Source organism: Micromesistius poutassou (genome assembly GCF_964030765.1).
Source record: "Micromesistius poutassou genome assembly, chromosome: 16".
NCBI classification, from domain to species: Eukaryota; Metazoa; Chordata; class Actinopteri; order Gadiformes; family Gadidae; genus Micromesistius; species Micromesistius poutassou.
In genome coordinates, this window is record NC_140286.1 from 4,836,736 (window position 1) to 4,862,536 (window position 25,801).

At 44.4% G+C, this 25,801-nt stretch overlaps 2 protein-coding genes and 1 pseudogene across 3 annotated transcripts in view; all 3 read left to right on the forward strand.

Annotated features, from left to right (window-relative positions):
- The window catches only part of LOC311361267 (sodium channel protein type 4 subunit alpha-like), a gene marked incomplete at both ends in the record, with an annotated part of 36,463 nt that extends 25,736 nt beyond the window's left edge, over window positions 1-10,727 (forward strand). The window contains 11 exons of the mRNA XM_084481448.1: window positions 2,132-2,249; window positions 2,838-2,992; window positions 3,216-3,389; window positions 4,007-4,033; window positions 5,447-5,569; window positions 5,873-6,145; window positions 7,071-7,124; window positions 7,241-7,382; window positions 7,792-7,892; window positions 8,635-8,905; window positions 9,385-10,727. Of these exons, the coding sequence (XP_084337574.1) occupies window positions 2,132-2,249; window positions 2,838-2,992; window positions 3,216-3,389; window positions 4,007-4,033; window positions 5,447-5,569; window positions 5,873-6,145; window positions 7,071-7,124; window positions 7,241-7,382; window positions 7,792-7,892; window positions 8,635-8,905; window positions 9,385-10,727 (2,781 nt within the window). The remainder of the gene's footprint in view (window positions 1-2,131; window positions 2,250-2,837; window positions 2,993-3,215; window positions 3,390-4,006; window positions 4,034-5,446; window positions 5,570-5,872; window positions 6,146-7,070; window positions 7,125-7,240; window positions 7,383-7,791; window positions 7,893-8,634; window positions 8,906-9,384) is intronic.
- A 4,216-nt stretch (window positions 10,728-14,943) lies between these two features.
- Window positions 14,944-19,003, forward strand: LOC311361268 (annotated as a pseudogene). The gene is made up of 6 exons (XR_014684194.1): window positions 14,944-15,422; window positions 15,532-15,758; window positions 16,108-16,218; window positions 16,523-16,643; window positions 16,811-17,272; window positions 17,315-19,003. The product of XR_014684194.1 is annotated as an uncharacterized misc_RNA (transcript).
- Window positions 19,004-19,426: 423 nt separating this feature from the next.
- On the forward strand, window positions 19,427-25,521 carry LOC311360893 (uncharacterized protein). Its single transcript, XM_084480992.1, has 7 exons — window positions 19,427-19,549; window positions 20,525-20,727; window positions 21,093-21,185; window positions 21,445-21,540; window positions 22,269-22,379; window positions 22,644-22,773; window positions 22,860-25,521. Exons 1-7 carry the CDS (start codon window positions 19,537-19,539, stop codon window positions 24,728-24,730), a joined length of 2,517 nt encoding a protein of 838 aa, XP_084337118.1. The 5' UTR covers window positions 19,427-19,536; the 3' UTR covers window positions 24,731-25,521.
- The last annotated feature ends 280 nt before the right edge of the window (window positions 25,522-25,801 follow it).

Consider the following 25,801-nt stretch of genomic DNA (forward strand, 5'->3'; position numbering starts at 1 on the left):
GTAGTGTTGGTGACAGTTTGTTTGAGTCTTGAAGCGGTTGTAGGCAGAGAGATAGTTCAGTTATTGTTTGGCACCAAAACAACAATCTGTGTTATTGTTTGTGCAGGCGCTTTGAGATGAGTGCCCTCCAGGCAAATCGTCATGGCAACACATGGTGAGCTAATTGAAAGGAGTCAGGCTTGTGTTGGGAGTAGCAGCCAGGCGGGCAGGTCTTCACCCTCAGCCTGTCTCTGGGGTGCAGGACTTCAGGGTTCACACGTGGGGTCAGGCCTTGGTCTACCTGTGGAGGAAATCAAATAGGCACTAAATAGGACTGTGGTGAAATAAGCCACCACACCAAAACCAAGGGTGACGGAGCCCTGTGCAACGCTGCTATTGGTTGTAGTGTATATATTCTTCCTTGGTTTTCTCCCATCGCTGGTTTGCTGGCAAGTAGCGCTCCTTCTGTTGCACTCTGAAGTATTCTTACCATATAATCTGTCTCTTCTCATTCCTTTGTTCTCCATTGGGTGGGTGGGGGGGGGGGCAGGTTGGAGTATGATGGGGTGACGTGTTATGAGTGCATAGGGTGGGCTGGACGGAGTGGGGGGGGTTACTGAGTGTTGGAGTGTGCTGGTTTGGGTGCATCTTAACAGTGGGTCAGAGGTGAAGCGTGGGAGGTGAGATGTGAAGCACTGCAGAGGAGATTAAACACTTGGACCGGGGCCAGGGGGGGGCCAGGCAGGGCCAGACAAGCTGCGGATTGAATCTCTCTCGCTCTGTGTCTCTGTATCTCTACCTCTCACTTTCTCTCTCTCTCTCTCTCTTGCTCTCTGTCTGTTTGTTTCCCCCTTTCTCTCTCTGTCTGTCTCTGTATGTGTGTGTGTGTGTGTGTGTGTGTCTCTCTCTCTCTCTCTCTCTCTCTCTCTCTCTCTCTGTCTGTCTGTCTGTCTGTCTGTCCTTCTCACTCTCTCTATCTCCACTCCCCATCTAACCAGTGATAGACGTTGAAGAAAACATAAATAAAGCTTTGCAATAACTGCCGGAAATTGTTTAATTATGCAAAAGAATACTACATTGAATATTTATATTAAGCATATTGTTAATATCAATAGATATATTGTGGTAAATATCCATAATATTAGTCTAATCTTCATTAAAGAAGATAATTCAGACCTCCATCAGTGTCTAATGCTAGCGCTGTGCTAACGCTAAAGCTAGTGACGAATGATAATCTGATCTCCTGTTCATATGTTGGATTATCACGTCTATCTTTGTGATTGGATTAAAGTTGCACCTCTAGACTCATAATCCCAGATAATATGCTGCCATTAGGAGAAATCGAATCTAGAATAGATTTATTGTGGTTGGAGTGGAGGCAGAGAGGGGATGGGGAGAGGTTGCTTGACAGCTTTCCCTCTCTCGACCTGCATGCTGGTTTGCGGGTTGGCTGGTTGGCTGACTGGCTTGGGGAAAGACCAATAGGCCGAAGGGGGCGGGTCTTCAGGGGATCTTCAGGCACCTCTGGGAAACTTGAATCTCCAGGCCAGAAAAATATATATTTGTTCACTTTTATCTATTATTTTGTGTGTGTATGTGATTTTAAGTGTATGGTAAAACCAAGTCTGAAACGCGTCCACCACAAATCATATCAGGAGTTACATCCTCTCTGACAAATTACAAGTAATACTTGTAGGTGGGTTTCCTCACACGCAGGTGTGAGTATGTGTTACCATATGATGATAGCCTGAGTACAATTATATTGCTCTCCCACCTTACGTCCAAAGTCAGCTTGGATATGGCTATATGGCTATATATATATTGGCTATATGATTACAGGGTCACATAAATGGTTGCGGTAAGAACCATGTAAATTCAGCTTGGATAAGCCCCATTGACCCTTGACCCTGAGTGGCATAAGAAAGGAAAGCTGAACGACTGGAATGTTCTACAAACTTTCCTACGGTCATGTGGCTCAAAAATAATCACATGTTCTTCATGACATCATCAAGGATATGTAGTTGACGGTTGAGAAAAACAAATCTGTTACCTTCCAATTTGTGTCCAATTTTCGGTGTAAATTGCGCGAATCTTACATAGGAATCACAGCAAGATATTAATGGTGTGATGCCACTATTCCCCGCCTCCTCAGGAGAAGGTCAGCCTATCAGAGGGCAGCACGGTGGACCTGAGGCGACCGGGGGAGGACAGGGACGACCTATCAGAGCAGGCCGAGGAGACCATGGAGCCAGAGCAGTGCTTCCCTGAATGTGTGTATTAAAATGCGTGTTTGACTGTTTTAAAGCACTACAGTATTATAGAGCTTCCTAGCCCAATGCTAATCAACTGTAAACAGGGAGGGAATGTGGCCGTGGCTGGGGTGAAACATCATTTAGCTACTCTAAGTGTATATAAATATAATGAATATGGGCCATTTGGTGGACACTTATATCAAGGGTTTAACAGTACCATGAGTGCACCCATTCATAGAACGGGTGGGATCCCGACCCAGTGGGATTCGCACCCCTAACCCTTGGTGTTAACGCCAGTGTTAACGCCATGAAAAAGCAATTACCTACCAGGTCACTGATTTGAGTGTACGCACAAATTCCAAAATATATGCAGTACTCAGAGTGTTATAAGATGCTTTGGTAGAGCAAGGCATTTACCCAACCATGATTAGCGGTTTAATTCCAACTCGGCCCACCCATGCTAGAGACGTATTGTCAGTCACTTTGGGTAAAAGCATCAATCTATTGGTACACATTTACACTGTCGTCCAGATGCCACTAAGTCCTATCCAGTCGCTGGATGTCATGTGAGCTCTAGCTGTGCCGTGTGTTCTCCACCCACCCCAGTCTGCGTGAGGCACTGCCCCTGCTGCGACGTGGACACCAGTGGAGGCCTGGGCCAGGCCTGGTGGAGGCTGAGGAAGACCTGCTACCAGATCGTGGAGCACAGCTGGTTCGAGACCTTCATCATCTTCATGATCCTGCTCAGCTCAGGGGCTCTGGTACGCCGTCTCACAAATATATACTTTATCATAATGTATGTTCATATTATATATCATATACTTGATGTCTATGTATGTGTATCATAAAGCATATACATCAAATATATGGCCCCTGTGTTGTTACTTGTGTTTAATGTATATGTATATATGTGTGCAACAACTGAATCTCCCTGCTTCCATGATCTTCATATCTCCTATAATCTGCTTTCTGGTTGCCCTCCAGGCGTTTGAAGACATCTATATCGAGAAGAGGAAGGTGGTGAAGGTGGTGCTGGAGTACGCAGACAAGGTGTTCTCCTACATCTTCGTGCTGGAGATGTTCCTGAAGTGGATCGCCTACGGGTTCAAGAAGTACTTCACCAACTACTGGTGCTGGCTGGACTTCCTCATCGTGGACGTGAGTGTGTTTTCTGTTCTGTATTTACAATGGATGGAACCCTGGCATAATCTGGACACTTTGAATTAGGGTCACTCTGAAATCTTGTCTGACCTCGAGACAAACAACATTACAAACAGGCCTTAACAATCAATTGACGATTAAAATATAACTTATAATTAGTTAACAATTACTTAATAACAAGGCCTTTTAAATGTTCACCAAAAAAACAAAATAATTGGAAGGTATTTGGGAGGTGTATCAGAATACTTATGCTTTCTTATGTATCTCTCGCTCTCTGTCTCTCTCCCTGTCTCTCTCTGTGTGTCTCTCTCTCTCTCTTTCTCTCTGTCTCTCTTTCTTTCTCTCTGTCTCTCTCTCTTTCTCTCCTGCTCTCTCTCTCTCTCTCTTTAGATGTCCGTCTCTTCTTTTCATTATCTCTAGCTAAATTTCTATCATGCTAAGTCCAAATAGCTGCAAAACATTTAGTAGGATCTTATTGTCTCCTTTATTTGGGATTGGGCGGGGGACTTCCTGGTGTATAATGTACAGTGGTCAGAAAGGCGGTTGGAGTTAGTGTTGGGTTTGAGCCCCATAGCCTGACTTGACCCCTTGTGATTTCACCTGCTGTTGTACAGATCGCCAGCGATCGCTCTATTGTTAGGGTAAGTTCTAGTTAGTTCACCATCAGGTGAGTATGTACCCCAGGGAACGGAAACTCGCATCCGCATCACAAATGCTTCTGTGTTTCCTCACTTGTAAAACCAAAAAGTGCTTTTTGTTGCGATATCAAAAGCCTAGTGTGACGTTCAAATTCAAATTCCCTTTACGATCAATGGATGTTGATTTATTTCAAAATAAAAGAAAGCAGGAATTGGCTTTTATATCAAATGCAAATGCACTGCCATGTATCGTATGGTTTATCTACAGAAGATCTGTCTGAGGTTTTTCCTTTAAAATTATAATAGCTGATCTATTGATTGAGGAGCTTAAATAACAACAATATTTCAATTTACAATGTGTGCACATTCAACAATGTCAAGAGTTTTCCTAGGGTACTTTCAAACTTACTTTTTGGAACTTAATTGGAAAGTTATTTATCCTCTCAAGATTCCTCTCAGGAATTTCATATTATTTGATTGTAATTTTAATGCTTTCTCAGAGCCGTTGAAACCAGTTGTTTATTTAGATAATCTTCTATAGATCTATTGATCAGACTCATCTAAATAGACTTTTATAAAGAAACACAGATCTTAGGGACCTATATTACGTTTTGAAAGCGTTATCAGGATTCTAATTGGCAATTAAATTTGGTTCAATTAAAGATTTGTTAAAATTCTTTATAAAACCTCACTCTATTTGTTATATATGCACATTCTTTATAAACATATGCATATATAGCCTCGCATGTACATAAATCGCACATACTTGTCTGTTTTTTGTCATCGTCAGTCATAACCTCATACTGTATGTATCTGCTCTCTCATTGACACTTCCATTCATTTTCTCAAACATAATTAACTTCCATACAATGGCCATCTAACATAGCTCCCATCGAGGGCATTTCAACAGCGGAATAACATTCTGTTTTGTCTGTTTTGGATATAGAATAGAGTGGAAGTTTAAAGATTTTATAAATTCACAACAAACCAAAAAACTAAAAGTATAACTCATCCTAATTTTGTTCCTAACTGTGGAATGTCCCAAAATACCACATGCCAAAAAAATCCCCCAAAAACAAAACTAAACTATGTCTGCTGAACTGTGTTCTTCTTCATTTTAACGATATATTTTGTAAAGGTATTCTTTTGATAAAATAATAATATTATGACAATGAAAACCGAAAATTATTCATTTTTTATTAAAAAAAAAAAAGAAGTGCTTTTCAAACGTAAATCCTTCAGCATAAACTGTAATGAGAGAAAAAAAAATCCAAACGTTATTCAGATCGTGCAAAACTACGTTTGTTCTTTGCTTGTTCTTTTCAAGAGTTTCCAGGTGAATCGGGAGTCCGCTCAGAAGCGGTACACTTCACCCATATAGGCGATACATTGTGACTGTGTGAACTCTGTCTCCAGGTATCTCTGATCAGCCTGGTGGCCAACTCTCTGGGTTACTCCGACTTCGCTGCCATCAAGTCCCTCAGAACGCTGCGGGCGTTAAGACCCCTCCGAGCCCTGTCCAGGTTCGAAGGCATGCGGGTAAGACACTCGCTATTTACACTCGCTATTTTAACCATCATTCGTTTCATGTTATTGAGCCATTCTCTCTCTCTATATGCCTCTGAAATCACTATTTAGTCATTCAGCATTATATCCAGTGATATTCACAGTGACTTCATCCTCAGGTCATTAAGGATCAGGTAGGGGGCTAGGGCAGACCTACGGGACACTGGGGGTCGAACCCAGTACCCTTTAACTGGGAGACGACCCCCCTCAACCTCATCCCAGAGAAAGCCGACTGTGACGGACTCCCCGTCCTAACCCTCCTATCCATGTCCTCAGGTGGTGGTGAACGCCCTGATCGGCGCCATCCCATCCATCATGAACGTGCTGCTGGTTTGCCTCATCTTCTGGCTCATCTTCAGCATCATGGGCGTCAACCTGTTCGCCGGCAAGTTCGGCAAATGCGTGAACCGCACAGGCTTCGTGCACAACGCCACGGTGGTCAACAACAAGTCGGAGTGCCACGCGCTGAACGACACCCAGTTCTACTGGACCAAGGTGAAGGTCAACTTCGACAACGTGGGGCTGGGATACCTGTCGCTGCTGCAAGTGGTGAGTTCCTCTGGCGGGCCGCACGCTGCCATTCACTTTGGATGCTGAGCGTTAACGTTTATTTAACTAAACAGCAATGTAGTTCGGTTGCCACGTTGATAAGTTGCTTGATTGGGATTGACTTCAGTGGAGTTTGAAGACGCACACAGTAGATACACACAGCAACGGATAAACAGTTGTCGTTATGTAAGGGATAATGTATTATTTTACATTATTACACGGCTCTTCTCAATGCTGAGGAACACTCCGTTCCCTTCCCGACTTCCGGTGGTGAATTATTTTTCAATAATGACCATTGCTAAGCATATAATGACCACTGTCAAGGAAGGTGGAGTGATTCACGTCTTTTGTATCACTCCGCAAGTAGTCTGGTAATTTATCAACCCCAGCGTCAACGTCTTTGGTGGACTATTTCTCTGCTGATCAACACTACGAATGCTGGTAACAAATAAATCGTCGTTGCTAATCGTTTTAGCAAGTAGCCGTGTAATAAGCAGGATAATGTATAGAAAGTCGCCGGTCATTATCGGGAAATAATCCCCTTCGGGGCGAAGCAAGACACCTCCGCTTTGCGTCGGTGTCTGGTTCGCCCTGTTGGGGCTTATTTTCCGATAACGACCGGCGTTCTATACATTATCCCTAACTTATTACATGGCTACTTACTAAAGAGATCAATAATTTGACCCAAAATATTACACAAAAAACTTTTTTATTATTATTTTATATTATTATTATTATATTATTTGTTCAGCTAATATTTTTTCTTTTATTTTAATTCTACAGTTGGCATTAGGGTTTATAGCGACACTGTCAGAATTGAACAAAGCTGTTTTATAATTAACTTAATAAAGTGCCTTCAAATCTTTTTTTCTTTACTGAAAAGCAATATTTCAGCCACTTTGAATTCTTTTAATTGTGTCTGTAGGCAACATTCAAGGGCTGGATGGAGATCATGCACGCTGCAGTGGACTCCAGAGGAGTGAGTAGCAGGAGCAGATCACTCCCTGTATCAGGAAACACCCAGACACCCTGATGCGTTTAGGAATCCATGACCACACATTCAAATCCACTAAGATACACCACCTCCGTCTCCAGGTGGAGGAGCAGCCCATCCGAGAGGTTAACCTCTACATGTACCTCTACTTCGTCATCTTCATCATCTTCGGCTCCTTCTTCACCCTTAACCTCTTCATCGGCGTCATCATCGACAACTTCAACCAGCAGAAGAGAAAGATGAGTATTTTCAGCGCCTCTTTTTGATATTTTTCAGTTGGGTATTGGGATAGAATTCACCATGACTGTTGTAGTTGTAGCTGACCATGTTATTGTATGGTAAGGTCTTGTTTATGGTCTAATAAATATTAAGGTATAAAAGAAAATATAAATTTGGCTGCAAATATTAATTGAATGTCATAGAGTACATTAAATAATGTACTGGTACTGGATGAGGGGTTCCCCGCCCCCTCCCCACACACACACACACATACTCACTATGTAAAGCGCTTTGGGCACCTACACCACCATATGAAGACAACGAATTGGATGAGGTGGCAGGAGGCTCCCTGAATGTCTTCCTACTGGAAGAACTGTGGTACTTATGAAGGGTGTGTGTGTGTGTGTGTGTGTGTGTGTGTGTGTGTACTTAGGGGGCCAGGATATCTTCATGACGGAGGAACAGAAGAAGTACTACAACGCTATGAAGAAGCTGGGCTCCAAGAAGCCCCAGAAGCCCATCCCAAGGCCCTCGGTACAACAGACAGGCAGACGGACTGACAGACAGACAGACAGACAGACAAACACATCTAGAGACAGACAGACACATCTAGACACAGACGGAAACAGACAGAAAGACACATCTAGAGAAAGACTGATTCAGACAGACACATCTAGAGACAGACAGACACATCTAGAGACAGACTGATACAGACAGACACATCTAGAAACAGAAGGAAACAGACAGACAGACACATCTATAGACGGATGGAAACTGACAGGTTGAGAAACAAGCATCTGAGGTAGAGGTTGAGAAAATGAGGCATGCAGTGGTCCTTTCTATTCAACATTTGTGATTGGATATGCAGGGTCTTAACACAGACCTGGCCTCAGCAAACAAAGAAAAAAACGGTTTGAGCTAATAAGGATCTGTGCTTGAATTCCACACATTTCCACATATTTTCTGTTCAAGAAAACAAATTAATATCTCCATATTTCATCTTCATCTTCATCACTTCACCTCCACAGATGTCCTCATTTAGCTATTCCTGAATCTCTTAAAGAAAAGATGTCTAAGAGATAACTTCACATTCTATATTTAGCATATTTCTGTATTTACTTTACGCTACTGCATCCTTTATATTTGACTGGTACCGTGCAAGGAAAATAAAGTTGAATCAAACCCTAATGTAACATTGATGATCCACTGTGCTTCACTGTGAGGGTTCATCTTAACATTCGACACGTTTTTCTTTCTTCCTCCGTCCACACCTCAGAACTTTGTGCAGGCCTTCTTCTTCGACCTGGTGGCCAAGCAGGCGTTCGACATCATCATCATGATGCTGATCATCGTCAACATGGTGACCATGATGGTGGAGACGGACGAGCAGTCGGAGCGCATGGAGTCGGTGCTCAACAAGATCAACCTGGTGTTCATCGTGCTCTTCACCACCGAATGCCTCATCAAGATCTTGGCGCTGCGCTGCTACTTCTTCACCATCGGCTGGAACATCTTCGACTTTGTGGTGATCATCCTCTCCATCGTAGGTAGGTGCCCACCCGTGTGTGGCTGTGGATGGTCACAGAGGTGCTGCTGATTTCAGGGTTTGATTCAACACAACTGAGCCCCCTCCCTCTGGAGCTCTCTCCTCTAACAAACCCATGACTCCTCCTCTCTCCTCACTTTAAAGCTGGGCCCTGGAAACAAACCTTTCTTAAATTGCTTTTTACATCCGACTCGCCTCCTAAAAGTGTTTTAACGTGACTTGGTTTGTTTGGTTTGTTTTAGCTCTTGTATTTTATGTCAAATCATGTAATGTCCCCCCTTTGGCCCCAGCTTGGGCGTCTTTCCTCTACACTGACACGACTATGTCACGGCTGCTGTAGAAGCTGAACTCTTTGAATTTGAATTAAGTTTAATATCATCTATTATCAATGAAAATCAACAGTAGCCTTTAAGGCACCGTCCTCATCTTGACATGAAGTGTGTGTAATAAACGCTAATAACCCTGACCCTCTCATCCCAGGGATCGTTCTGGCCGACATCATCGAGAAGTACTTCGTCTCCCCCACCCTGTTCCGCGTGATCCGCCTGGCCCGGATTGGACGGGTGCTGCGGCTGATCCGCGGCGCCAAGGGCATCCGGACGCTGCTCTTTGCCTTAATGATGTCCATGCCGGCGCTGTTCAACATCGGCCTGCTGCTCTTCCTCGTCATGTTCATCTACGCCATCTTCGGCATGGCCAACTTCGCCTACGTCAAGAAGCAGGACGGCATCGACGACATGTTCAACTTCGAGACGTTCGGCAACAGCATGATCTGCCTGTTCCAGATCAGCACGTCGGCAGGCTGGGACAACCTGCTGAGCCCCATCATGGCCTCGCCGCCTGACGAGTGCGACACGACCTTCATCAACACGGGCACCAATGCCAAGGGCAACTGCGGCAGCCCGTCCATGGGCATCGCCTTCTTCGTCAGCTACATCATCATCTCCTTCCTGATCGTGGTCAACATGTACATCGCCATCATCTTGGAGAACTTCAGCGTGGCCACGGAGGAGAGCACGGAGCCGCTGAGCGAGGACGACTTTGAGATGTTCTATGAGGTGTGGGAGAAGTTCGACCAGGAGGCCACGCAGTTCATCGAGTTCTCGGCCCTGTCCAGCTTCGCCGACACACTGTCGGAGCCGCTGCGCATCCCCAAGCCCAACAAGATCAAGCTGATCAGCATGGACCTGCCCATGGTGACGGGCGACAAGATCCACTGCCTGGACATCTTGTTCGCCTTCACCAAGCGCGTGCTGGGCGAGACGGGCGAGATGGACGCGCTCAAACAGCAGATGGAGGACAAGTTCATGATCTCCAACCCGTCTAAGATCTCGTACGAGCCCATCACGTCCACACTGCGCCGCAAGCAGGAGGACGTGTCGGCCGCCGTCGTCCAGCGCTGCTTCCGCCGTCACCTGGTGCGGCGGCAGGTGAAGCAGGCGTCCTTCCTGTACCGCCAGCTGAGCGGTGCCGGCGGCAGGCGACACCCCGCCAGGGCCGTGGCCGCGGGGGAGCAGGGGGAGCAGGGGGAGCAGGGGGAGGACCCGGAGCGCGCTCCCGAGAGCGAGGGGCTCATCGCGTCCATGATCCGGGAGAACTACGGGCCGCCCGGGGTGGAGGAGGCGGTCGGCACGGCGGAGGAGGAGGAGGAGGGGGAGCGGCGGGCGGGGGAGGGAACGTCGTCGATGACGTCGCTGTCGACGTCGTCGCCGCCGTCGTACGACAGCGTGACCCGTGCGGCGTCCGGCAGCGGGGGACTGTGCGAGGCCACGGGGTCGATAGCCGTCGCGTCCGTCCAGCGGTACGAAGAGACGTTTCTATGAGGCTGGCGCGCGTGTGTGTGTGGAGGAGAGTGTGTGTTAGTGTGTGTGTGGGTCGGGGTCGTCTGAATTTTCTGCTTTGTATTTGTATATTATATTTTGTTATATATAATATATAGCAAACTGAAGAAAAAAAAACTCATGGTGGGCGAAAAAGATATTCACCCTTTTCATATCAGAAGTTGTTGTCATAAAAATCAACTTTTTTCTAAATGTATAAAAATATCCTCTATATCCTTTGAACAATCGTGATGCTAAAAACCTACACATACTTTCCTATAGCAATCACTTTGAAGTATGTTTTCTTTTTGTTAGAATATCCACATTTGGCAAATGTTTTAGTCGTTTATTGTTCATGACAGGTAACGGCAGGAAAGACTTTGTATACAGCACATTCACGTTTGACTGAACATATATCCCATGATGAATCAAATCTGCACAATAAGGGTACATTATCGAACATTAAATAACCACTATTTCTCAGTGGGCATGTATACTTTTCTAATAACATTGTCACAGTGGAGTACGGTGGGTAACTAATTGATATTGACAGGGCACATTCTTAAACATCAAATCCTATTGTTGGATAGTATATATATTTTTAGGAAATAATTTTATTCATCAAATTATCCAGGTTTTTTCCTTCATATGCAGCACCCAATTTTCCCCGTATAGTCAAAGTTGAATCTGCATATTGCTACTAGAAAATAGCTAAATGCTAAACTAGCTTCTGTGCTAACAAAGAGAGTCGTATGAATATTTAATACATTGAATGTTGGTTGACAAAACGGTTGGATCAAATGAGAATCATTGCTGCAGGAGATAGAAGAACTACTGTTTACCTCAAGCTTACGATCAATAAATATGCAAAATCCAAGTAACAGGATCTATACATAGTTTTGCTGGTATTTTAATCATCATCTTTTTTTTTGTCTGGCATGTCTTCCTCATAAAAGCTTGATGTAATTTTTTTCAAGGGCTTACATCATTAACTTATCTTCTAAATCTGTTTTCTTAATTGAAAAATGAGCAAGAATTTATTTTATTTGAAAGAAACTACCAAATAATTAGTTACCAATATTGGTACTAATTATTACCAATCGTATTTGCATGTTTTGAAAGAATGTACAAATATTTTCTTAATTTATATTAAACTTTGCAATTAGACGTTTAGATGATAGGTAAATAACACACTTTATCGATTGACTGATTAGAATTTAATTTACTCTGTTTCTATTTTGTTTAAGATTGAAAACCCTGAAAGAATACTTAGTTCATGAAAGTCGATGAAGGGCTGTGTGTGGAAACAATTACAGAATCATGTGCCTGGTTTTAATTCCATTCTGCACAGTTAATTTATTATGGATTTCCCTCATGACTGTTGAATTGAAATTGGTCATGGATATGGATTGGGATAGCATGAGTGAACTATGCAAGCTCCTGTAGAGTGGGCTTGTAAAAAGAGGATGTATATAAAACAAAAAGTATTTGTAACTATTTCTTTTTTCTATGTATTTATATTTGAAGATCATTTTGAAAAACACACATATGGAAAATACCCAGAGTTATAAAAAAGGATATGTATACATCTACATACATTTTATATAAAAGACTGTGAAATGTATCTCATTGTCTGAATTACAATTCATTTGAGTACGTTTTTTACTTTTTACTTCTTTTTTTTTTTTTATCATACAAGGTATTCAACGTCTTTTAAGTATTTTATTATTGGATAACATTCTCTCAAAATTTTCGAAAAACACACTGAACAGTAAACAAACTCACACAGGGGATGAGTTGTCTAAAATATTCTTCAAAGCACGACCAGACAAAATAAGTGACCAACTGCACATTGTGTGCTTGGCAGGCTGGTTTGACCTCATTCTACAGCAGGACTCTGTTAAAAGCCCTGCTGCCTACATTTGTATTTAAAAACACAGGACAGATGTGCTCCAACCTCCCTGGCTGACACCACCGCTAAAGCTCTCATTTGTTTATTATTTTACACACAGATAATGGACTTTTAGCTAAATTATAATATATGATAAATTATATATATTATAAATGTTTGTGTATGTATGTATATATATATATACATATATATGTGTATGATAAGTATAGAGATATGCACGTCATTTATAAATAATTCAGGAATAACACAATTCAATTATAAATGTACTGTATATGTAAATATGATTATGATGTATATACATTATTCTTTTTGGGATGTCTTGGATGTTATAAACACTTACACATTTAGAAACTCTTAAAAATGTAGAAACAAAATTGTTTTGTTTCGAGTAGTGTGTACTCGTTCTAATTCTGTTTGTGTTCTTCCCAGTGTGTTGTATGTCAAAGTCAGCTAACCCCGCTTAGATTTTTGTCAAGCACTTCCACGTCCTCGCTTAGAAAAAATACAACATCAAGGGTGCCAATTTGGATTTATCTCCAGAGAGATTTCCTCTCTGGTTGCCGTGGTGATCAAATCCGACTCTGACCAGCTGGGATACAGGGATAATCTGTGTGTACAAAAAAAATCACTTGTTTTAATTACAAGCTCACAGACATACAAACGCACGCACTTTCACTGTCTCTCTCTCTCCCTATATCTGTCTCTCTCTTTCTCACGCTCTCTCTCTCTCTTTCTCGTTCTCTCTCTCTTGTCCGTCTCTATTTCTCTCTCTCCCTTTCTCTCTCTCTCATGCTCTCTCTCCTAGCTCGTTCTCTCTCCACCTGTATCTCCCTCTCTCCTATTTCTCTCTCTCTCTCTCTCTCTCTCTCTCTCTCTCTCTCTGTTTGCTGTCCTTTGGTATATTTGCTACACAAAAACACGTTTGATGCATAATGGCAAACAGCCATTCTTGGTCTTGTGTATAATGTATAGCACTTCACACAGCCAACAGTCCCGTTAAATAGACTATACACACACCCACACAGGTGTGGACATCGCACATGCACAAAAACTCACACTCTCCATCCTTATTTGGTCCATCCTCATGATACAGACTTTGAATTGCTTTGAATTTCAGTTTTATTTTTCCCATAAAATCCCACAGAAAACTAACTTTGACAAATGTGACGGATTGGTGGCAGATTAAAAGCTTCATCAGAAAGGGAAAACATTTTTTTTATTAAAAAGACTCGATTTATGATTACTAAAGTGCAACATAACCTATAGGAAAAAATTGCAATTTCAATACAGGCAATACTTTAAAGGTCAGATGCAAAAGCAAAGGCTTTAAATGAATTGCTTGTTCAAAATATGCCATTGAAATACAATTTATTAATTTCATAATCTATAGCTACATGATCATCAGCATCAATCTGGGAGATGATTGTGAAAGATATCATGTGTTATACAACTATAATGTTTGATGGATGGATGGACGGAAGAATGGATGGATGAAGGGATGGATGGATGTTGTTCATCACTACTGATCTAATTATGTCACTAATCTCATCACTGCATCGGTTTTCTGTATCAGACAGACATGGGTTCACTTCGACAAGAAAGCCACTGCTACCTCAATGGAGAGTGTGCGTTCATAAATGAGCCACGGGAGACCAATTATATGTTTGGCAGAAGATACTCAACCTGTTTGGCTTCACAGCGTTGATAGAGAGGAAATTGGGGTTCGAACACAGCACCTGGGGAAGGAGGAGGGGTTGTCCACCTGATGTTGACAACACTACATGCACGGCATCACAACTTTTACTAAGTGTTATACTTCTCAGGCCTACAGAGAATACCCCAGCTTGACTCCAGATTGGTTGAATCAGTCTCACAGTATCCCCTGGGCAGTCCCACTCTTCTGAACATAATGATGTGTTTTCAGGGGGCCATATGTTCCCAAGACTGGCACTGTCTGATTTCTATTTACTATCATTACTATTTGCAAAACAAAGAATATGTTGAAATGCATTCATTAGTAACAATGACATCACTGATTAGCAGCCTGTATAAGTGGTAGCCTACGACAGATGTATTAATAATGAAAAATTTGTGATGCGTCCTATTTAGTGTTTATATCAGTAACACACAGGCCTACTGTTCTATGTTTTATAATGTTCCTCAAACTGCATCACATGCATCGATATTGGTTGTAGACACTAGATGGCGATAGCGACACGCGAATATAGATCGACTCCAGCGTTCAAATAAGAGAAGAAGAGGAAAATAAATATCAACAATAGGAATTTCAGGAGGGAAAAGTGAAAACCCTTTCCTTTTTACAATATTAAGAACCACACCATCAGCTAATAGATAAACGTTCCCTACTGGAACAGAATGGCTATGTATTTCTGTTGGAAACATCGGTTTCATAGCGTACCTGTTAATTCTGCCTTGCATAGATAGATACAGAAACCACACAGGTTTCCTAATAAAACCAATAGTGTGTGCACAACCTTCATCAAGTGAGGCTCAGAGTTAAATATACTAACCCTTTTTCCTAGACCACCCACACAGCGACCAGTGACCTTATAATAGCCCTAATGCTTGTCCCACAGAGGGTCCCATGATACCTGTCTCGTCCATGAGTCTCCTGGTCCCCCCACTGCGTCGGAGGAACGTCCGTCAATATGGGAGAGTGGTTGAGTTTGTGTATCTGGTCACCGAAGCAATACCGGATATTATGACCGAAAGACAGACTCAACTTCTCATCCTGGCTTTAAGGGCAAAGGTAAGAGGGGATGGCAGTGACTACTGGATATGAAGTTCTACTTTATGTGGTTATAATATCGATTTCAGATATTTGTTGCGATATCTAGGTGATTCTGGTGAAGTTGCATTCGGAGCAGGCATAAGATCTCAGCAGTGTTGACGCACATCTGGAACGACTCCGATCTTCTCCCAGTGAACAGGTGAAACAAACTCTTTTTCTCTCCACCCCTGGATATTTTAAGGAAAGCTATAAGCTCTGTGTGTGTGTGTGTGTGTGTGTGTGTGTGACTTTACAGGCCCCGGAGGCAAACTTTGCGAAGCTAGTTCAAAGGCTCATAGAGGACCCAGAGAGAAAAAAGCATTTCCACAAGGTATAAACCTGTACTTGTGTGTGTGTGTGTGTGTGTGTGTGTGTTTGTGCGCGCACGCGCATATGTACAATATTTGGTCCACTGTATTCCCAATGTCTGTATGCATATTAGTCTATTGGTGTTGTGCGGATGCATGTGTGTGTACAGTTCAACGTTTTGTCCATTGTTTACTCAAGGCAATGTGTATCTCTGCTCTATGCTTATCTGTGTAGCGGTGTTGTTTGTTTTGGTCGCTTCATGATTACTGTTGTGTTAAATCATTATCAGGTTGCACTTACAATTGAGAAAGTCCAACATACAAGCTTAAAATAAATGCACGCTGGTGATTTGTGGTCCCCTTTCCTGCCAGGATGTGTATCCTGTGGAGTTCGGACTGGACTTTGACTCGGCGGTGGAGGTCCTGGTATTCCGCTTCTTCACCAGGCTGGAGGAGCGGACTCCAGTCCCTGACTTCAAACAGGTCGGGAACCCAGTGACCATGATAACTAGATATGATGTTGTCGTGACTAGGGTGTTTGGGCTCCAAGCCCAAGCGTACTTGTTTTTTTTACTCCTGATGGTGCTAGTGCAAGGTTCCTTCCCCCCTACCTGGTCATTGATGATTCTCTGTATCTGAATTCCCTGGGAATGGCTTTGGATGAAAGCATCAGCTAAATTACTAAATGGTCCTGGCATATAATAGATCCGCTGTTGTGGCACATCTAGATATTTGTGGGAGTTTTGGGATTTTGTCTAACTATTCAGTTGTTTTTTTGTTTACTTAGGCTGCAGTGTGGATTAAAGATGCACCATCAGGTCTAGCAGAGCACATGTGTGACGAAGACGCCCTCAAAGTTCTCCTTAAAAGCAAACTGTGTCATCAGAGATCAGCCAAGATGAGTACAAGTATGTTATCACTTTTGGCTGAATTTATGTGTATACTATATATATATACCACTATTTATACTATTATTACTATTCATAATATATATGAATCCACCGATTTAATGATCGCCCCTTAGTCATGCTGTGAATTAACAAAGTATCTTACTTCCCACGTCCCTCCTGTCCAGCATCCCTGAATCCATCAGAACGGCATCTCCTCAGGACTCTTTCGCTCCCTCCCTCACCGAAACAGACGGACACATCCAACCACGACCGGTACAACACAGAGCCACAAATCTGCTGTGACAACATCCAAGACCCAAGTACAACACCACAGGAAGCGGCGGCAAGCGCGGAACTCCACAGCACGAGTCGCCCCTCCGAAGAGGAAGCACAAAACAAGGCTTCCAGCAATCTGATGGGTGCGCCTCGGCTGCCGGTCGCCCACAAGTGCGGCCAATGCCGGCCCACAAGTGCTCCCAGTGTGGGAAGGCCTTCCGGAGGACCGGCGACCTCGCCACCCACCGGCACACCCAGTGCACCAGGGCGGCATACCTCTGCATCAAATATGGCGCCGACTTCAAATTGATCCGGGAGCAGTTCAGGCACAAGTGCGCCGAGGAAAAACCCTGGACGTTTGGGTGTCCCCAGTGAGGGAAAACGTTCTCGAGGATGAGACTGATGGAGAAGCACCAGCTCACACACACGAAGCAGAAGACGCTGATACAGATCTGCGAAATCTGCGGCAAAGCCTTCAAGACCAAGCAAGCGCTGAAGTTCCACACGCGCTGCCACACAGGCGAGCGGCCCTTCCAGTGCATGTACTGAGGAAAACGATTCTCCATGCGTGGCACCTTAACCATACACCTGCGCATGCACACGGGAGAGAAGCCGTTCTTGTGCGCCGACTGTGGGAAGGCCTTCGCGGCGTCGGGCGACCTGCAGGTCCACCGGCGCATCCACACGGGCGAGAAACCGTACAAGTGTGTGGTGTGCGCCCGGGCGTTCATCTTCGCGAGCAGCCTGAAGGTCCACAAGCGCTTGCACACGGGGGAGAGGCCGTACGTGTGCCTGGTGTGCGGCAAGGGGTTCTCGCGGAACGCCGCACTGAAGAAGCACACACTCAACCACGCCAGGGTGCGGCCCTACACCTGCCAGCTGTGCTCCAAGACATACATGAGCCCCAAGCACCTGAAGAGACACCTTACGACGCACAGTGTTGAGCGAGCCGCTTGAGTTTGTTTAGGTCAAGTGGTTTCACTCGATGCCTTCGATTGCGACGGTGTTCTTAAAGGGGACATATTATACCACCAGGTGTGTGTGTGATTAGCCATTACAAATTAGCTGTTTTGAAAATCGGCCTCTTCTGACATCCCAAGTGGGCGCGTCCACCTAGATGTATGACGGATAGAGGAGCAAGGTTTGCTACAGTCCACTGGGTAGGCTGGTAGACTGATCTATCGAGCACACATCTAGGTTGAGACGCCCACTTCTGATGGCAGAAGAGGCAGATTTTCAAAACGGCTTGTAATGGCTAATCAGTCACACCTGGTGGTATAATATGTAAACTTTAAGATTGTGACGTGTTGCCAATGTGTACACACCAGAGGATCCACACCAGACCACAGCCCTAAGAGTTCTCAGAATGTGGGATTGCCTTCCGCATCGAGGAACCTGCGGGCTCGCCACAGGTCGAAAAAGTACAAAACCACGGCATGCCGATGCATTACATGTGTTTTCCCACGTTTTCCCACGTCCCTGGAGAAGTTCAGAGACCAGTGCACCAGGCAGGACCAAAGCCACAACCATGGGCACTGTGGAAATAGCTTCCCATGGTTCGAGAGGCTTGACAACACACCTACCAGCACGTGTCCTGGGTCGCCTCTTCACGTGTCGCCCCTGTGGCGTGGATTTCCCTGGGATTGACAGGCCTAAGTATCATCAACAGGTTGACCACGACAAACCAGAATCTCTGCCAGCAGTGTGGAAGGAGAGCCTCATGTCCTCTGGGTGTCTCATCAAGCCCCAGTGCCACAAATAGGTTGAGCACCTCCGCTGCATCAAGGAAGAAGGCAGACTCTGTCTCAGTGAGGTAGCTACTGATCGACCTACAATGTAAGAAAGTGCCAGTCATTGACTGAGTGCCGTTGTTGTATGTTGGCAAAGTGGCAAGATACATACATAAACAATCAAGACTGTATTATTGTGTTGATTAATTAGTCCATCCCATAATGTTCATGTTTATTGGTATTATATATGATTGTAAAATCATTAAATGTTTTTTTTTATTATTATTTCTCAATACCTTTGTGTGTACTTTCCACCTTCATGTTCGTGGGAAAATGTAATTAAAGTAGAGTCAGATTAATTTGCAAATAGTATTGCTTAAACAAGTTTTCAAAGGAGGAAGCATGTTTTCGAAAGGAAGATGACATAATTGAATCAAACACCTGATTATAACTTTGCAACAAGGACGGTACAACCATGACAAATACCTTCTGTGCCTTTATCTTAACTTTGGTGATCTAAGTCTGACGTTTAGTTGAACCATTTTTATATTTGAAGGGTGTAAGTTATTTGCTCTTGAAACACGTGAATTTTCAAAAACATTTTTTTTTAATAATTCCAGTCAACTGTTTTCCCACAAATAAACGATACGTTTGATTTGTTAGATTGGGTTGGCTTGGCGGGTGCTGGATCCAATTTTAGTACAGAGAACACGCTAGCGTCGCCCAGGCCGGGCGGTCCTGAGACATAAAACGCTCCCACCACCCATGTTACTGCGGGGAACGATGATGACAATCGTTTCAGGAAGAAGTTGGCGCCTGAAGCCATAGCTCATGTTAGCTAGCGTACCCATAATGCTAACGTGGTAATTGTTATTATTTACCAACGAACATCAAGGAAGTCACAAATGAACGAAATGGGTATGTATGGAATTGGGATACACGTGTAGTATGCTTTTCTACTGGATATATTCAGCGACCAGGCTGGTCAAAAAGAGCAATTGGCCGAGACGGAATAGGCCTCGACTAATGTCTGGAACGACATTTGTTTAGCCGACCGATAAAGCCATCCTAGATTGGAGTGGGTTTCCTCGTAAAACTATCTTAACACGTTGTCCTCCTTTGCAGGAAGCGCTAGTTTGCAAAATTTTAACAGCGTAGTTTACGTTGTTGACAATGTCCGTGCACAAACAACCGTTGCCTCTCTATTTTCGCATCAGTTGGATATAGCAACACAGATCCAAATGTATTGGAATCAAGTATACCATTAGTCGTATGGTCATCTGCATATCCTCATCTAGCTATAGATTTCCCCTTCCATTGTCGCGATATCTCTAATATTCTTATCCCGTTCTGCACCTCAGTGTGCAGCTCACTGTTGACAGACCGCTCGCCTTGACTTCTGGGCAGGGCGTTGGAAAGCTTGATCTTGTGGAGTACGTTGCACAGAATAGTGTGTATCTGTGACCGGGTGCCTTTCATTCTTCATCTAGAATATAGAAACTGACCCAAATGCCCAATTAACTTACTTACACCAAAAACACAAATGTGGGATGATAACGCCTGTCACTAATAGGGAGATTACATATGGTACCTGTAATACGAATATTACCATACTATTGTAAACACAAAACTATTTAGATGGGGGTTCAACGCATTATATAACTAGGAGACATCTCACATTTCTAATTGTGCATTGGTCCAAAGATAAAGAATGCTCTTAACTGCTGACCTTGTAGAATCTACACGCAAAGGTTTCCATTTTGTCCTCCTTGCATTCCAAAATTGTACACATTATTTATATTGTATGTGCAGCCTTTGGTCATTCAAACAAATACCCTGTATACAATCATATCTGTGTGTTGCATTTGATTGACCCGTACTTCTTCTCTGTAGAATTCAGCGTCCCACTGTCCTCGCTAGGACTTCTGGTTCCTCCGCTCCGGCTGATGTCGGCGGTGATGTGGGAGGTGGTCCGCCAGAGGAACATAAAGCACTACGAGAAGCTGGAAGAGTTTGTATCCATGGTAACAGACGCCGTTCCCGAACTCATGAGCAAACGGGAAGGACGGCTGCTGTCTCTGGGCTTGAGAGCGAGGGTAAGGGAATCGTGTGACATATGACTGCCTACTGTCCTGTGGTTGTCAAGGCTGTGTTTTACATGAAATGATTAGCCAACATTTTTAACAGATGAACTTGAGTAGAATTACGTGCATTTTTAACCAGTTGTGTGTGATAAATGTAAGCAAAAGTGAAGAATTATATTCATTATTATTTATTCATCATTCATTCACTTTTTAAACCTAAAGGGTTATTTGAAAAGTGTAAAGATGAATACGAACATTCACACAACACTTAAACCACACAGCTACTACTACATGAAAACTATTGAAGTAGCGTCGCACAATATCCATAATCCAAACCACCCTTCATAATTTTCAGATGAACAATCTGTTTCTTCCAGACCACTCTGGAGCTGTTGCATTCAGAGCACCCAGAGGATCTCAAGGCCGTGGAGATCCACCTGGACAGAATACGGTCTTCCTGCATAGAAGAGGTGAATAACTGTCTAGTTACATTCTGCCCAGCTATGATCGCAGCTCTGGAAGCTAAGCAGAGCTGGTGCCTAAATGGCTGCTAGTGGATGGGGGTGCTACATACTGCTACTCCACACACACACACACACGCGCACACAGAGTATGAAAGGCGCAATATAAATGCAAAGGATTATTATTGTTACAGGTGCAGGATAATTGTTTTGGAGGAAGTTTCCCCTTTTACTGCATTGTGAAGGAAACAATCTTTTCTTCGTTCAGATAAATGACAACATCATTGACGCACCAGAAGCAAACTTCATGAAGCTTGTCCAAGGTCTCATCGAGGACAGTGACGGAAGGGAACATTTTCTTAAGGTAACTTGAGGAAAAACATGCCCTTATTTGAACTTAATATGCTATTCCTGCCATATTTTGTGATATTTCACTGGCACATTCCACTTTAAATCCACTTTAAATCTACAATCTTTGGTACTTAATGTTTACACTCTCCATTGGATACATATGCTGCACTAGATACATTACATACATTACTCATTTCACTTTATACCTATAGTATTTAATGTTTTCACTCTTCATTGGACACACCTGCTGCAATGGTAGATGTTTACATGTATATATTCTCTTAAACTATTGATAGTGTTCTTGTTTTATTATATATTTTTATTATGTATACTTTTTCTTATGTATATTTTATTATGTTGCTATTCTTACCACATTTTTCACATTTTCTTTTAAATATATTTATTTGTATCTCTTTTGTTAATCTATTACGCCTACTACTTATTGTTTGCCTGCCAGGTCAATAAGAATTTCAATGTACAGAATGATCCTGCGTTTTCTGAACAAATGACAATAAAACACTTTGACTTTTGACTTTGACTTTGACAATGTCGGTCGTTAATCCTTTAACTAAATAAGATGCTCCTTGCTTAGCTTAACCATTCATATCCCATTAGACCCTTAGATAACCTCTCTGCCGATAGGACCTTATGGGAAAAACACAGGCGAGGCAAACTCCAGTCTCCCCATTGCTGCATGTACCAAAATGTTAATGCAGAGTTAATCTTTACCTCTATTGGCAGAACATCTTTCCGATGGAGTATGGGCCAGACTTTGACACAGCACTTGAGACTCTGGTCTGTGAGTTCTTCATCAGACTGGAGGAGCTGCTTCCAGTTCCAGACTTCAAACAGGTATGACACCATAGCATCACTGGTTGTCAGGGGGGAAAGTACTTGCTTACTTGACTCAAGCACTGTGTCTGTGGCAGCTTGTGACATCTCGAAAATAATGTGTTCTTAATGAATTGTTATCTAATATAAGAGTAATGTTTCCTAAACACGTTGGGAAAAGGGATTGGAGGACTGGTAGGCTCTCATATTACCAATAAGCAGAGTGGGACGGTTCTACTTGACATGTTTAATGATTAATCAACATTCTTATGTTGTCCCACACAGACAGCTTCCTGGATTGGTGCTGAGCCGTCGGTACTGGAGGAATACATGCAGTGTGTGTCAAACGGGGATGACCTCAAGTTTCTTCTCCAGAGCAAACAGTGCCACGGGAAACTGGCCAAGAGTGGAATTGGTAGGCAAACAAAAACACAGCCAAAAAACATGATATTGGACAGATTTTTTCAAATTGATTTAATGTGCTGTATCCTCCCCAAACAGCTCAGTTTCACTCAGACGATCTCCTAGTTCCCTCCATGTCTCTGCCGCCCTCGCTGGAGGTCGCCATCACGTCCCACACCAGCGACGACGAGAACAACGAGGTCCCCCAGATAGTGATGTTCGAGGAGGAGCTGACCACCAACTCCCATGTCGCCTCCACGTCCACCGACTTTCCCGACTCTCCCAAAGAGCAGGACGAGGTCACGTCCCCTCGGCGCAAGCAGCAGTCGGGAATGCACCAATGTCCAGAGTGTGACAAGTGTTTCAAGCACCACTCGGTCCTCATCGAGCACCAGAGGGTGCACAGTGGCCTGCAGCCCTACAACTGCTCCGAGTGCGGCAGGGCCTTCCGCACCGCCACCCTGCTGGCCGGCCACCGGTTGCGCAAGTGCAAAAATGCGGCCTACCTGTGCATTAAATGCGGCAACAGTTTTCCCACCTCCCTGGAGAAGTTCCGACACCAGTGCCCCAAGCGAGGTCAAAGTTATGAGTGCGCTCACTGCGGGAAGAGCTTCCAGAAGTCGAGCAGCCTGAAGGAGCACCTGCTCACGCACGTCCAGAGCCGCCTCTTCAAGTGCAGCCACTGTGGAGACGGCTTCCCCGGGATTGGAGAGCTCAAATACCATCAGCAGGTGGACCACGACAAGCCTTATCAGTGCAAGCAGTGCGGGAAGAGCTTCATCTCCTCCAGGTGTCTGATTAAGCACCAGCAGCGCCACCAAGAGGCCGGTGAGATCCACGCCGGAAAATCAGTCGGCGAAAGCAAGCACAGGAAAATCGGCACGTCCCACCGGAGCTCCTTGTCCTCCCGGAAGAATGCGCTAAAATCCGCCTACCCGCGCGCACGGGTCACCCACAACTGTCCGCAGTGTGGCAGGAGCTTCAAGTATCGCTTTGAGTTCCTGGAGCACCAGCGGTTCCACACGGCTGTCAAGCCTTACAAGTGCTCTCAGTGTGGCAAAGCCTTCCGCACCGAGGCCCACCTCTCAGGCCACCGCAAGAGGAAGTGCAAAAACGCCTCTCACATCTGCACCAAGTGCGGCTGCCAGTTCAGGTCGCTTCACGAGCGCGTCGGGCACCAGTGCGTGCAGGTGATGACCAAATATGAGTGTTCCCACTGCGGCAAGACCTTCAAGATGGCCCACCTGCTGAGGAACCACCAGATGAGTGAGCATCAGCTGCCCTACAGCCCCAACCACCGCTTCCGGTGCAGGTACTGCGACGAGACCTTCCCCGGCATCAGCGAACTCAAGTACCACCAGCGGGTCGACCACGACAAGCCATACCAGTGTCAGGAGTGCGGCAAGAGCTTCCTCTCGGAGAAGTGCCTGGCCAACCACGAGCAGCGGCACAACGACGACCGACCCGAGAACTGCCCGGTCTGCCGCCGGGGCTTCAGGAACCGCTACGACCTCAAGCAGCACATGCGCACGCACACAGGCGAGCGGCCGTACCAGTGCACCCACTGCTCCCAGTGCTTCTCCACGGCGGGGGGGCTGAAGAGCCACACCAGGGTGCACACGGGGGAGAAGCCGCACGTCTGCCCGGACTGCGGCAAGGCCTTCTCCCAGATGGGCGCCATGCGCACCCACCGGCTCACCCACACCGGGGAGCGGCCGTTCAAGTGCGCCGTGTGCGGCAAAGGGTTCACCATGGCGCACAAGGTCACGGTGCACATGCGCGTGCACACGGGCGAGAAGCCGTACGTGTGCTCCCAGTGCGGGAAGGCCTTCTCGGACGGCAGCGTGCTGAAGCAGCACATGCTGAATCACTCTGGCGTCCGACCGTACCACTGCCAGATCTGTCCCAAGACCTACACCTGCCTGAACCACCTGAGGAGGCATCTCAAGAGCCACTCCAACCTGAACTGACTTTGTAAATGTTGAGCTGAGCATGTGTGTGTGACGGTGTGGTCAGTTAGACTGTCGGTCGAACCAAACAAGCTGGTTGAATCATGACGGTGGGAAGGGTAATGAATGAGATACCGACATTTATGTGACACAGGCAAGGTCGTGTGTCAGATGGTTGTTGTGACATTGACTCGGACCAATGAGATGACCACGTCGAGTGGACTTTTAGAGAATTTGACTACGGTTACTATTGCTCCTTGAGTTCCTCTTGTGGACTGGATTGGAACTTTCAAGATATTTGGTCTAGGAATATACAAGCCCTCCGAATCAAAGTGCTAGAGCCATTCTGTTTCTCATCACTCTTATCAGGTTTGTTGTTTTTTATAACAGAATCATTTACAATTGCATTTAGATGTCATATGACGTCCTAATGATAATAGTCCTAATGATGTGTATTACTGGCTGGTGCAAGCAGCAGTTAGCACTGCTGTCTATCAACAAGATGATACTTCATACAGATTCTGGTCTCCTCTCCATTATAGGAGATGTCAGTTAAGGTAATACATGGCAGTTAGGGTAATGCCACACTGGGATCAGATGGACCGATGATGAATAAGAATACATGTTATTCCCAATGAATTAATAAAGACTTAATCTTATTAACATTATTTTTGCTTTGAAATCTATGAGAATAATACAAATATATTTTTGGAAATAGATTTGTGGATTTTCATTGGAAAGTAACCAAAGTAACAAATGCTGAATGTTTATATTTCAAAACTATCAGTGGAATTGTTACTGGCCTTTTTTGCTGGCTCTGAAGTTTGATGGGTATGTGTATTTCCAAATAAATGTACTTTGTCCTTAATGTGTGTTTCAACAAACGTTTGTGGTTCTTATTTTTTACCATATTTCTGAGAGTTTGATCCAATTATGACTTCACCGCTCCAGAGTTGAAATGCCTTGTTCTGTAAGCCAATAGGATTTTGCGCTTTCATTTTTTGGACCCTTGCACAAAAAGGTGAGCCAATGGCAAACACATGTGGGAAAACAATCGCTCACGGCAAAAATAGGTTATAAATGAAGCAATAT